Below are 14170 nucleotides of genomic sequence, written 5' to 3' on the forward strand. Positions count from 1 at the left end.
CTACTGAGTGAACATTTTAAATTTTCTAGTCAATTAAGGTTAATGTAAAACTCTAGCCCAACCTTATTGTTCTTACCAACAATTTAGACTTGATTGAGGTAATGTTATTCCAAAGATGATGGGTAAGTTTCTAATTCTTCAAACTTTTTCATAGGATTCCATTAAAAAAAAAACTTTTACCTACTTTAAACTTAATTATCAAATCACAATTATATATTATTATTATTATTATTTATCATTAAATAAAAAATGAATTGGTCCAACTAATTTACGATCTATGGTAAAAAATAAATTTCATATTCAAACACAAATTCTTTTTAATTAGAGTTCATTTTGATACACTAACCATATAATTTTTTAAAATTTACAAGTGAACTAAAAATTTATCACATATTTTAATTTTTAATTATTTTTTATTATTAGAATTTAAAGAATATGTGTGATCTTATTAATTATGCTAATGAAATTTAAAAATTTCATTGTCAATGAAAAAAATTCCAATAACTAGCATGAGAAGTAGAACACCAATAATATCCTAACGTGAACATAAATCTGTGAATGTAAAAATGTATCAGAAAATCCAATAAAGGCAGCACGAGGTTTGAAAATTTTACAATTGATAAATATCCTTTCATTTTCATAGTAGCAAACGGACAAGAAAAGCATCACAATTTTCTCTATGAGAAAATTAAAATAAGAAAAGAGCAGAAATTAATTGTCCTATGAAACTACCGCAATTTCGTCGAACATGAAAATATAATTATCTTTGTTTCTGCAGTCGTTTACTTGCGTCAAAGACCGTACCTTTTACATGTTTAGTTGTTTTTCTTTGACTTTCAAAAAGAGAAAAAACCCTAGTTTCTTCCCCCTCCCCCCCCCCCCTCCCCCCCAAAAAAAAAAGGGAAACGCTGTATTTAGATGCTCTGGAGTCTGTACTACCATTGTTTATGGGGGGAAAAAAAGTTTGTGTCCCACTGTTAATCAACTATTGTTTGCATCTGTTATGAAATATGTGCAAAAAATATATATATTTTTGCACCTGCTTTCTATTAATCAAAATTATGTCTTGCCCAGTGTTTTAATTCACATAGACAAAACCAGCCCCCTGTTAACATATCTAGAAATCCAGAAAGTCTAACATGAAATACCCCCCATTTTTCCCCCTGTAAACTAAGAAATACCATTGGTCAACCCTCTTAGAAGCTGAAAAGTACTATAAACTGATATGGTCAAGTTCAAATAGGCTACATTTAAAAAAGCATAAAGGGGTGATAAAATACAGACAAATATTAGCAGTTAACATGTTCAAAGTCACTGTGTTAATCATAATTTATTTTGTAAAACACATAGTTTAATCTCTTTCGCATCAAATTCACAATTCAGACAAACTCTGCTTAGATTAATCTCTTCTAACTACCGGAAAAAAATATATGTTAATCTAAAACCAATGAAATGAAAATTTACTTTTGTATTATGTGCAGAAAACGAAACCAGTAGCTGCTATAAACGAGAGCTAATCAAGAGCAATGAAACACATATAGAAGTACTCAGATTACTAAAACAAAGCATGTCAACTGCTCAAAAGCATTCCATTTTTGTTTTCCATCTTCTCTTCCTTTCCTTCCTTCCCTTGAAGATTACCTCTTCACCAAGATCACAAGCGGAAGCCCTCATTCAATGGAAGAACAGCTTGCTTTTCTCTCCACTTTCTCTCAATTCTTGGTCTGTGGCAAACAACAACCACCTCTGCAACTGGACTTCCATTGCTTGTGACAGCACTGACATGGTTTCTGAAATAAACCTCTTCAGTGCAAACATCACTGGAACTCTCACCCAATTCAATTTCACACAATTTGTCAATCTCACACGTTTTGATGTCAATAATAACAGTCTCAATGGACCAATACCTTCTGCCATTAGTAGCCTGTCCAAGCTCTTTCTCCTGGATTTGAGCAACAATTCTTTTGAAGGTAACATACCATCGGTGCTAGGGCAACTGACGGAGCTTCAATATCTCAGTCTGTTCAACAACAATCTCAATGGTACTATCCCTTACCAACTTAGCACTCTTCAAAAACTGTGGTACTTAGACCTTGGGTGGAACAAATTAGACTCTCCTGACTCGTCCCAATTCTCAGCCATGCCATTCTTAAGACACCTTAATCTAGGAAACAATTCACTTAGTTTAGGCTTTCCTGGTTTCGTACCTGATTGTTGGAATTTGACTTTCCTAGACTTGTCAATAAACCATTTGACCGGGCCAATACCCGAGTCAGTTTTCACCAATTTGGGCCAGCTTCAGTATCTCAATCTAACGAATAACTCATTCCAAGGACCACTGTCACCAAACATTTCCAAGCTTTCCAAGCTCAAAAACCTCCATCTAGGAACCAATAAGTTAAATGGTCCGATTCCCGAGAGTATAGGATTCCTGTCTGATCTTGAAACTTTGGAATTGTTTGAAAATTCATTTGAAAATAAGATTCCATCTTCTGTAGGCCAACTAACAAAGCTCCAGAAACTTGATCTTCATTCCAATGGTTTAAATTCTACAATTCCTTTTGAGCTTGGTTTTTGTTCTAACCTCTCATTTCTGGCCTTAGCCGATAATCCACTTACTGGGGAATTGCCTTCGTCATTGTCCAATCTCACCAAAATATGTGAGCTGGGTTTGTCAAATAATTCTCTTATGGGTGAGATCCTGCCATCTCTTATCACTAAATGGACCAGCTTGATCTCATTGCAACTCCAATACAACTCTTTCACTGGAAGGATTCCTCCAGAAATTGGCTTATTGACAAAGCTCAACTACCTCTATTTGTTTAACAACAAACTATCGGGGTCGATTCCCTCCGAGATAGGGAACTTGAAAAATCTAATAGAACTAAGCCTTGCAAGAAACCAGCTTTCAGGTCCAATTCCTCTGACAATATGGAGTCTAAAAAACCTGCAACTCTTGCAACTTTTTGAAAATAATCTCAACGGCACAATTCCACAAGAGATCGGTAATATGGCATCACTCTCCTCTATTAACCTTGACATGAACCAACTGTATGGGAAGTTGCCAGAGACCATTTCTCGCCTCACCAATTTACAGGGATTTTCATTGCATAGTAATTATTTATCAGGTAGAATTCCTCAGGATTTTGGGAGATACATTCCTCAGTTGAATTATGTTAACCTTTACAACAACAGCTTCTCTGGGGAATTGCCTCCTGAATTATGCCGTGGCTTTGCTCTTGGATACTTGGGTGTTCAACATAACAACTTCACGGGGTCATTGCCAACTTGCTTGAGAAACTGTAGTGGACTAAATGCAGTTGGTCTTGGTGGGAACCGATTTACCGGTAACATTACAAATGCATTCGGAGTTTATCCAAATGTCGAATATGTTACTCTTAACGACAATCAATTCACTGGTGAAATCTCGCCGGCCTGGGGAGAATGCAAAAGCCTTATCGACCTACAGATGGCCAGGAATCGAATTTCTGGTGACATACCAGCTGAGCTTGGAAAGTTGACTCAGTTGCAGTTGCTAAACCTGGGCTCAAACGAGTTGACTGGGAGCATTCCTACTGAGCTTGGAAATTTGAAAAGGTTGTTTAACCTCAATTTGAGCCAGAATCATCTGTCAGGACAGATACCTCGGAATATAGGTAATTTACTGGAACTTCAATATTTAGATTTGTCAGAGAACAGCTTGACAGGAACAACACCAGAAGAGCTTGGGAACTGTAACAAGTTATTGAGCCTGAACTTGAATCGCAACAATTTATCTGGTGACATTCCATCGGAGCTAGGGAGCTTAGCTACTCTGCAGTATTCATTAGACCTCAGCAGCAATTCATTCTCAGGACAAATCCCTCCAGAGTTGGGAAAACTCATTTCACTGGAGAATCTTAATCTTTCACATAACAATCTCTCTGGTAAAATCCCAACAACATTACCCCAAATGATCAGTCTTCGTTCATTTGATTTCTCCTGGAATGAGTTGACAGGTCCAATTCCAACTGCTGGTCCATTCCGAAATGCTTCCGGAGAAGCCTTTGTTGGAAACTCAGGTTTGTGTGGAAATGTCGAAGGACTGCCTCCTTGTTATTCAATTTCAATCAGAAAAAGGTCCAGAATGCGTACTGTGAAGGTGGTTATTGGGGTAGTTCTTTCTGTCTTCGGCTTAGCAACAATTGCCGCTTCAGTTTTTGCATGTCATTATCTACGGGATCAGCCAGATGAGGAAGCTGAAGGTAGTAAGTTGGAAGGTTCTGAGTCGATTTGGTCAAAAGAAAGAAATTTTAAATTTGGAGACATTGTAACAGCAACAGAGGATTTCAGTGAAAGATTCTGTATTGGGAAAGGAGGATCCGGCAGTGTTTACAAAGCATTATTGCCTACAGGTCAAATAGTTGCGGTTAAAAAACTCAATGTATCAGACTCCATTGACATTCTAGCTACTAATCGCCGAAGTTTTGAGAATGAAATCCGTATGCTAACAGAGGTGAGGCATCGAAATGTCGTCAAGTTTTACGGGTTCTGTTCTCATAGGGGGCTTTTGTACTTGGTTTATGAGTATATGGAGAGAGGAAGTTTGAAAAGCGTATTGTACGGAGCAGAAGGGGAAGTGGAGTTAGGCTGGGCGACAAGGGTGAAACTTGTTCAAGGATTGGCTCATGCAATTTCTTACTTGCATCATGACTGCTCTCCACCTATTATACACCGAGACATATCTTTGAGTAACGTCTTGGTGGAAGCAGGATTTGAGCCAAAACTCTCAGATTTTGGCACTGCAAGGTTGTTGGATCCAAATTCATCCAATTGGACCGCAGCTGTTGGAACTTTTGGCTACATGGCTCCAGGTTAGCTAAAAATGTAATTTGTGCTTTCTGATTTCACTTAACGTTGATAGATCTACATTTGTAGCCCTTATATTTGCTTGGTTTTTACACGAAGGGTAACATTTTTTTTTTTTTGGCTTAAATGTTTAGAACTTGCACTCACAGTGCGGCGCAGTCTCACAGATAAATGTGATGTTTACAGCTTTGGAGTAGTGGCATTAGAGGTTATGATGGGAAGGCATCCAGGGGAACTCTTGAATCCCCTGACATCATCAACTTTATCGTCAGAAAGTACAGAAGTGTTTTTGAAGGATGTGCTAGACACACGACTCCCGCCTCCCATAGGCCAAGTTGCAGGGGAAGTTGTGTTTGTAGTCACTCTGGGCTTGAAGTGCACAAATATCAAGGCAGAGTCAAGACCCACCATGCGTTCTGTGGCACAAGATCTATCAGCAAGAAGACAGGCTTGCCTGAGTGAACCATTGGGAAAGATAACCGTTAGCAAGCTAACAGGAATATCAGACGTAGAAGAATGACGCAAAACTAATAGCCAACCAAATCCCACTTCACCATGGAGTTACGCCTGCATTACACTTCTGTCACTCAAGGAGATCCAGCGTTTTGTTGGCTCAATTAAGAAGACACACTTGTTCCTTCTATATATTTTTTTTTTTTCTTCCTTCTTGTATTGGAAAAAACGCACCGTTTTGTGTTTGGGGACAAAAAATTTTAAATTATTATACTGTTTGATAAATCATTAAAATTTTTTATGGTTTTGTTTTTAAATGCGTTTTATTGTCAAAACTTTTAAATGCGTTAGATAAATCAATTTTAAAAATCAGTTGATGAAAGATTTTTAATGAAAAAGTATTGAAAATGCTATGTAGCTTTAGTTATTTAGTGTATTAAGTTAATTTTATTATTAAATCAATTTTATTTAAGAAAAAAATTAATCCGTTTCATTAATCTTATATTCTTTTATTTTAAAAATTTTGATTTTAATTTTTATCAATTCAAAATAATTATAAATCTTATACATCACTTTTATAAAGCATTAATAAAAAAATATAATGAAAATTTAAATTTTAATAATATACTAAATAAATTTTTCATTATAAATTCAATACTTAAATATTTAAAAATTAAAAATTAAATTTTTTAATATTAAATTTGTTCAGTCTATCGAACAATCCTTAACTAAATAATAAGAGAATTTCACCCTGTGTAATCATTTCAAAAATGCTCAATTAAATAGTCGCATTCTGATTGGTCAAATTTTTTAAATTTTAAATTTTAAATTTTAAATTTTTATTATTTTATATTTATAACTGATAAAATATAAAAATATATTTTAAAAATTTTAAATAAAGTAGTTTTTAAATACATGTGCTACGAAATTTAAATGATTAAAATATTTAAAATAATTACGACCAAAGGTAAAAAATATAAAAAATTAATTATGACAATTTAATTAGAACAGAACAAGTATATTTTTTGCCTTAATTTAAAATATGAATTTTTTTATTAATAGATTTGTTAATGAATATCTTAACAAAAACATTCTTTATTATTATTATTATTATTATTATTATTATTATTATTATTATAAAAATATTTTTTATGATTAAAATTATCACATTAATTATTATTTTTAATACTAAAAATTATCATAAATAATATATTAATTAATTTTAAAGAGAACTCTTGAAACGAAACCCTTCATTATTAAATAGGAGCAGTGCTTAATTGCCCAAAAGAAAAACGAATAAGTGTGCTCAGCGCTTCATGTCGTTAAAAAAAAAAAAATGACGAAAATTTTATGTACTTTTCTTATTGCTGCATGAAGTAAAAAAATTTTTTTTTTTTTTTTAAAAAGTCAAGATCGGGCGGATATTGCAATTTGAGGTGGTCCAAAATTTTAATGTGAAAACATAGATGCTCAAAATTTTTCATTATGTGATTAATTTTTTCATGTTATGTTTAGGCTAATATTTTTTACCACTAGTTTGCATCCCTCCCAAAATAAATAATTTATAATTAATAACAACTATTGAATGATCTTTTAATAAAATATTTAATTTTTAATTTTAATGATTAAAATTTAATTTTAAAAATCTCGAATATAAAAAAAATAGAGTGATGAAAGCATGTTTGTTATATATACATAATATTATTTTATTTATTTATTTTGAAAGGCAATGAATACAAAAAAAAAAAAAAAAAAAAAAAAACTTTATTCAAAATCTAGCTTATTTAACCAAAAAAAAGAAAAAGAAAAAGTTAAGTTATACTTGAATCTCATTCCTTTACTTTATCATAATGATCCTTTGGATGAGTATGGTTGAACCTTGAGATCTTTCATTGAGAAATCAATCGTTAGCTACTTTTTCTTTATTCTTCCTTTCAAAACGTGTAAAGTAAAAGAAAATTAATAGAGAATTATATTTGATTAAATATAAATAGTGTTAGTGCAAAATATTTATAAAAATTAAGATCAAAGTTTCATATATTGATGGTTTAGAATGTTATGCAAGATTTTGTAGTCTATATTAAATAGAAATTTTTAATTTTTGATGAATAAATTTAATTTTTTGTATATTTTAAATAATTATGTTTGAATAAAAATAATTTTAATATAAGAAAAAAGTTATTACTATTTAAATGAATAATTATATTTGAATAAAAGTAATTATTTATAATAATTATATAACAAAAGAGTTATATTTAACTATTTAAACAAAATGATATAGCCATTCATCAAAATAATGTGACTTTTCATTAATTATAAATAATTTTTTATGCATAATTATTTTCGTTACTTCTACTTAAAAATTTTAAAGACTTTTTTATATGTTAGAAGCATAATTATCTTAAACAAAATGTTTCACGTATGAAACCAAATTTTATTTCTATTATTTTTATTTTTTATATATTTCTCTAACATCATAAATAAATTAAACTTATACCTTATTGTTATTCATGAAATTGAATTTTAAGTGTTTTCTTGTTTTTTTTTTTTTTTAGAAATTAAATTTTTTTATTTTTAATATTATCTTAATTAATTTCTTAGTTTTCCGTACAATGGAAAAGAAAAGCTAGTATTTATTTACGCTGAAAGTATATTCGAGATGAGTACTAAATAAAGTAAACAACAGTAAAAAATAATAGTTGAAAGTAGTTTCAGCATTTGTATTCCAACAATTAAATTAAAGCATTAAAGGAGAAAAAAAAAACAATAACAACAACAATAGATTAAGGCGAAGTGAAAGGGAGAAAATAAATGATTTTAGGGTTACCTAGAGAGCATGGGAGATTTCTTTACTTGAGTTGACGTAATCAGATTAAAAATGACATGAAATAAATTTGTTCTAACGTGACCTTAATCTTAAGGTGTGCAATATTTAAATGACATGTATAGATAAGATGTGATATGAATGTTTACGTTGATGTATTGGAATATGCGTCTTCGCAAATTTAGGTTGTGTATAGGAGAAATTTACTTCAACGATTCTGTTCATATCAGATGGATTAAAAGACAAAAAAAACTTTGAAGAGTCTTGAAAGTATCTGCCTATGGAAGAAATAGTTGTTTTACCCTTGCAAGTATAAAATATCTATATCCATATATCAATGAGCCCTTTTCTCACCCAACGCATAATTATATCAACAAATTTAAAAATATTATATATATGGTCAGGTAAGATTAATCTGTATTACCTTTATTAATATTACTACTATTTTTTTTTTTTTTTTTACTATTGTGAGAAATTGACTTTTGACTTAAGTGGAAACGTTTGGTTACCGCAATGTGAATTGTCCACTTGCCTTTGAGAGAGTGATGTTCTGTCTAACTGACCGACCAAAGTAAGGAGGATTATACCAGGAAGGTTATATCTTTCTCTGTAATAAAATAAATTGCCTGTCTCTGGGGATGGAACTGAAGAAAAATTTATCAATCAATAGTTTATTTCATTTTGAATATGGAAATAAAACTATGTTATGCAAATTCTGAAAACAGATGGCCATGAAAATAGTATACTGTACCATTTAACTTGTTCACATGTGCTGATTGAATTTAGACTTGATTTAGCTAATGATTCTTATTTATATACCTTCTTCAAACTTTTTCTGGGTATCCATAAAAAAAATTTTCATGTGTGAAATTAAAAAAAAAACTTCATTCCTTACCTATACTTAATTAACATATATCACAACTATATACACAGTTACTTTTTATTATTATTATTATTATTATGAAATAAAAAATAAATTGGTACAACTAATTTAAAATCTATAAAAAAATAAACAAAATTTATATTCAAACATAATTTTTTAATTAGAATTCATTTTTGATACATTGATCGTATAGTTTATTTAATTTTACAAATGAAATTATTGCGTTTTTCTTTTTTTTATTATATTTTAAATGATATGTGTCATGCAACTAACTTTTCATATGAAATTAAAAATTTCAACAATAAATATAATAATTTATCTTTTAATTATTAACAATTAAAAGTTCCAACAAACTACGATGCAAGTAAAACGCCAATAATATCCAAACATGCATGAACACAAATCTTTCAATGTAAAAACGCATCAGAAAATCAAATCAAGGAAGTAGGAGGTTTGACAATTTTACAATTGATAAATATCCTTTCAATTTTCGTGGTAGTTAACGGACTAAAAAACCTATCACAATTTTTTCTACGAGAATATTAAAAGCAAATAAAAAAAAAAAAAGGAGAAACTCATTGTTTTATGAAAATATAATACACTTGTTCCGAAAGAAACTTGAGATTAAATATTATGTTGGCCCCAAAAACATATAGTTTTTACTTGGTTCGAAACTTGAGAATAATATGATATTTGGTCCTTGTTTTCTTAGTTCGAAAAACCCTAGTTTTACTTGTTTCGTTGCTTTTTTACTTTAAAAAAAAAAAAAAAAAAAAAAACCCTAGTTTGTTTTTTAAAAAAACACTGTTTAGAACTCCATACGTACTACCATTGTTTATGGAAAAATTAAAAAAAGTTTGTGTGCCAATGATAATCAATTATAGTTTGCATCTGTTTTAAAATCTTAACAAATATATATACATATATATTTGCGCCCGTCTTCTATTGAACAAAATTATGTCCTGGCATCAGTGTTTTGATTCCTGTAGACAAAACCAGCCTCCTGTTAACATATCTAGAAATTCGGGAAGTCTAACAGGAAAGACCCCCATTTTCCCCCCTGTAAACTAAGAAATTTCATTGATCAAACCTCGTGGAAGCTGAAAAGTATAGACTACACAAAACCAAAAAAGTCGACTTTGTTAATCATAATTTATTTAGTAAAAAACATAGTTTAATCTCTATCACATCAAATTCACAATTCAGACAAACTCTGCTTAGATCAATCTCTTATAACAACCCAAAAAAATTATAGGTTAATCTAAGACCAATGAAATGAAAATTTACATTTGTATTATATGCAGAAATCGCAACCAGTGCCTGCTATAAAAGGGAGCTAATCAAGAGCAATGAAACACATATAGAAGTACTCGATCACTAAAAAAGTATGTCAACTCCTCAAAAGCTTTCCATTTTTGTTTTCCATCTTCTCTTCCTTTCCTTACTTCCTTTGAAGATTACCTCTTCACCAAGATCACAAGCGGAAGCCCACATTCATTGGAAGAACAGCTTGCTTTTCTCTCCAACTTCTCTCAATTCTTGGTCCCTGGCAAACATCAACAACCTCTGCAACTGGACTTATGTTGCTTGTGACAGCACTGGCATGTTTTCTGAAATAAACCTATTCAGTGCAAACATCACCGGCACTCTCACCCAATTCAAGTTCACACAGTTCGCCAATCTCATACGATTTGAAGTCAAGAATAACAGTCTCAATGGACCGATACCTTCTGCTATTGGTAGCCTGTCCAAGCTCATTCTCCTGGATTTGAGCAACAATTCTTTTGAAGGTAACATACCATCGGTGCTAGGGCGACTGAAGGAGCTTCAATATCTCAGTCTGTTCAATAACAATCTCAATGGTACTATTCCTTACCAAGTTAGCACTCTTCAAAAATTGTTGTACTTAGACCTTGGCTGGAACAAATTAGACTCTCCTCACTGGTCCCAATTCTTAGCCATGCCATTCTTAAGACACCTCAGTCTACGAAACAATTCACTTAAGTTAGGCTTTCCAGGTTTCGTACCTGATTGTAGGAATTTGACTTTCCTAGACCTGTCAGTGAACCATTTGAATGGGCCAATACCAGAGTCAGTTTTTACCCATTTGGGCCAGCTTCAGTCTCTCAATCTCACAAATAATTCATTCCAAGGACCGCTTTCGCCAAACATTTCCAAGCTTTCCAAGCTCATCAACCTCCATCTAGCAACCAATAAGTTAAATGGTCCAATTCCTGACAGTATAGGATTCCTGTCTGATCTTGAAACTTTGGAATTGTTTAAAAATTCATTTGAAGGTAAGATTCCATCTTCCTTAGGCCGATTAACAAAGCTTCAGAAACTTGATCTTCATTCCAATGGTTTAAATTCTACAATTCCTTCTGAGCTTGGTTCTTGTTCTAACCTCTCATTTCTGGCCTTAGCCAATAATCAACTTATTGGGGAATTACCTTTGTCATTGTCCAATCTCACCAAAATATCTGAGCTGGGTTTGTCAAATAATTCTCTTACGGGTGAGATCCTGTCATCTCTTATCGCTAACTGGACCAAGTTGATCTCATTGCAACTCCAATTCAACTCTTTCACTGGAAGGATTCCTCCAGAAATTGGCTTATTAGCAAAGCTCAACTACCTGTATTTGTTTAACAACAAATTATCGGGGTCGATTCCCTTCGAGATAGGGAAATTGAAAAATCTAATAGAATTAAGCCTTGCAAGAAACCAGCTTTCAGGTCCAATTCCTCTGACAATATGGAGTTTGACAAACCTACAACTCTTGCAGCTTTTCGAAAATAATCTCAACGGAACAATTTCACAAGAGATCGGTAATATGGCGTCGCTCTCCAATATTAACCTTGACATGAACCAACTGTCTGGTGAGTTGCCAGAGACCATTTCTCGCCTCACCAATTTACAAGGCTTTTCATTGCATGGTAATTATTTCTCAGGTAGAATTCCTCAGGATTTTGGGAGATACATTCCTCAGTTGGCTTATGTTTGCTTTTCCAACAACAGCTTCTCCGGAGAATTGCCTTCTGAATTGTCCAGTGGCTTTGCTCTTGAATACTTGGCCGTTCAATATAACAACTTCACCGGGTCATTGCCAGCTTGCTTGAGAAACTGTAGTGGACTAAACGAAGTTCGTCTTAATGGGAACCGATTTACCGGTAACATTACAAATGCATTCGGAGTTCATCCAAATCTTGAATATGTTAATCTTACTGACAATCAATTCACTGGTGAAATCTCGCCAGACTGGGGAGAATGCAAAAGCCTTACCAATCTAACGATGGACAGAAATCGAATTTCTGGTAAAATACCAGCTGAGCTTGGAAAGTTAACTCAGTTGCAGGTGCTAACCCTGAGCTCAAACGAGTTGACTGGGAGCATTCCTAATGAGCTCGGAAATCTGAAAATGTTGTTTAACCTCAATTTGAGCCAGAATCATCTGTCAGGACAGATACCTCGGAGTATAGCTAATTTACTGGAGCTTCATTATTTAGATTTGTCAGAGAACAGCTTGACAGGAACAATACCAGAAGAGCTTGGGAATTGTAACAAGTTATTGAGCCTGAGCTTGAACCACAACAATTTATCTAGTGACATTCCACGAGAGCTAGGGAGCGTAGCTGTTCTGCAGTATTCACTAGACCTCAGCAGCAATTCATTTTCAGGAGAAATCCCTCTAGAGTTGGGAAAACTCATTTCACTGCAGAATCTTAATCTTTCACATAACAATCTCTGTGGTGATATCCCAACAACATTATCCAAAATGATCAGTCTTCGTTCATTTGATTTCTCTTACAATGAGTTGACAGGTCCAGTTCCAACTGATGGTCCCTTCCAAAATGCTTCCGGAGAAGTCTTTGCTGGAAACCCAGGTTTGTGTGGAAACGTCGAAGGACTACCTCCTTGTTATTCAATTTCAACAGAATAAAGTCCAGAATGCGTTTCGTGGGGTGGTTTTTAGCGAACTGCAAGAAGAATGATGTTTAGCAAAAAAAAAAAAAAGTTGTTGCAAAACTCTACTTTATTGTTGTTAAAACACTTTAGCAACACTTTGTTGTTATTTGGTTACCCTACTTCTATGGTTAAAAGTTATATATAAAAAAATCTACAGCAACAACCTATTATAATTGCTATATAAATTGTGTTTAATTTATATTTTTATCAAATATTTGGTTAAAAAAATTAACATAGCAACATTATTTTATTAGGTGCCAAATAATTATTTACAACCAAATTTTATTTGATTGCAAATCATCTTTGGCATCAAGTTCTTTTGTTCTTCTAATAGTTTAATTTTACAATCACAACGATTACCAATATTCTGACGCAACATTATTTTTGTCGTTGTAAAAATTTTTTGCAACACTTCATTAATTTTAACAACCACTGCTATTGTTGTAAAAGAAATTCACAATTTTAATATTTTATTATGGATAATATTCTTGCTTTCACATTTATTTAAATACGATAAAAAAATTCTTTAAAAAATTCGATAAAAATTTGAAAAACTCATACAATTTTCTGAAAAATAGAATATAGTATTTATACAAAAGATAATTCATTTATTATCAATTAGAAACTAATACAAAGAGAGGATAAATCTTCAAAGAAAGACAAGAGAATTGGATTATGGACCGGAAATCGAGTGGAAAAAATTTACTATAATAAATTAGACGCCAGAGGCATAGTAAGGTGGCTTTACAGGCTTGGCACCAGTGGATCACTCTGTTTTAAACCTTTTTTCCTGGTATATGCTAACTTTACTGTTCCAATTGTCTTTTTTTTTTTTTGTCTGAGATTTGTTCCCATTGTCCCAACGATTTCCTGTACATGAAGGGGAGATTTGGCAAATTTGACAACCTAATTTGCCACGTTTCTTTTTTTTTTTTTTTTTTCCTTGGATTGTCAAAATTGCACCGTTTTATGCATTTTGGGCGAGTGAAAAAAAAAAGAAAAAACTAAGAAATAGCCTTCAGACTGCAGTGGACGTGTTAGAACAATGGCTTCCACCTTCCACAGGTCAAATAGCAAAGGAAGTCGCCTGACAATGGGCTTAGCATGCGCACATATCAAGTCAGAGTCACGACCCCCAATCCCAATTGGCCTTTTGTGGCACAACAACTATCAGTGAGAAAACAAGCTTGCTTGGATGA

The 14170-nt window shown here is 32.5% G+C and overlaps 2 protein-coding genes across 2 annotated transcripts; both read left to right on the forward strand.

The window, feature by feature from the left end:
* The first annotated feature begins 1502 nt into the window (after positions 1–1502).
* On the forward strand, positions 1503–5564 carry LOC111313461 (uncharacterized). The gene is made up of 2 exons (XM_022914143.2): positions 1503–4853; positions 4983–5564. The coding sequence occupies exons 1-2, from the start codon at positions 1568–1570 to the stop codon at positions 5366–5368; spliced, it is 3672 nt and encodes a 1223-aa protein (XP_022769878.1). The 5' UTR covers positions 1503–1567; the 3' UTR covers positions 5369–5564.
* Positions 5565–10395: 4831 nt separating this feature from the next.
* On the forward strand, positions 10396–12945 carry LOC111313462 (uncharacterized). Its single transcript, XM_022914144.2, has one exon. It carries the CDS (start codon positions 10396–10398, stop codon positions 12943–12945), a length of 2550 nt encoding a protein of 849 aa, XP_022769879.2.
* The last annotated feature ends 1225 nt before the right edge of the window (positions 12946–14170 follow it).

This window comes from Durio zibethinus, chromosome 23, assembly GCF_047325235.1.
Source record: "Durio zibethinus cultivar Kanyao isolate XHJ-2024 chromosome 23, ASM4732523v1, whole genome shotgun sequence".
Lineage (NCBI taxonomy): Eukaryota > Viridiplantae > Streptophyta > Magnoliopsida > Malvales > Malvaceae > Durio > Durio zibethinus.

Bases quoted from the DNA above. Each gene is read 5' to 3' on its own strand.
- LOC111313461 (XM_022914143.2), top strand. From the start codon at position 1,568: ATGTCAACTGCTCAAAAGCATTCCATTTTTGTTTTCCATCTTCTCTTC. The intron at 4,854-4,982 runs GTTAGCTAAAAA...TTAAATGTTTAG, and splicing joins TTTTGGCTACATGGCTCCAG to AACTTGCACTCACAGTGCGG.
- LOC111313462 (XM_022914144.2), top strand. From the start codon at position 10,396: ATGTCAACTCCTCAAAAGCTTTCCATTTTTGTTTTCCATCTTCTCTTC.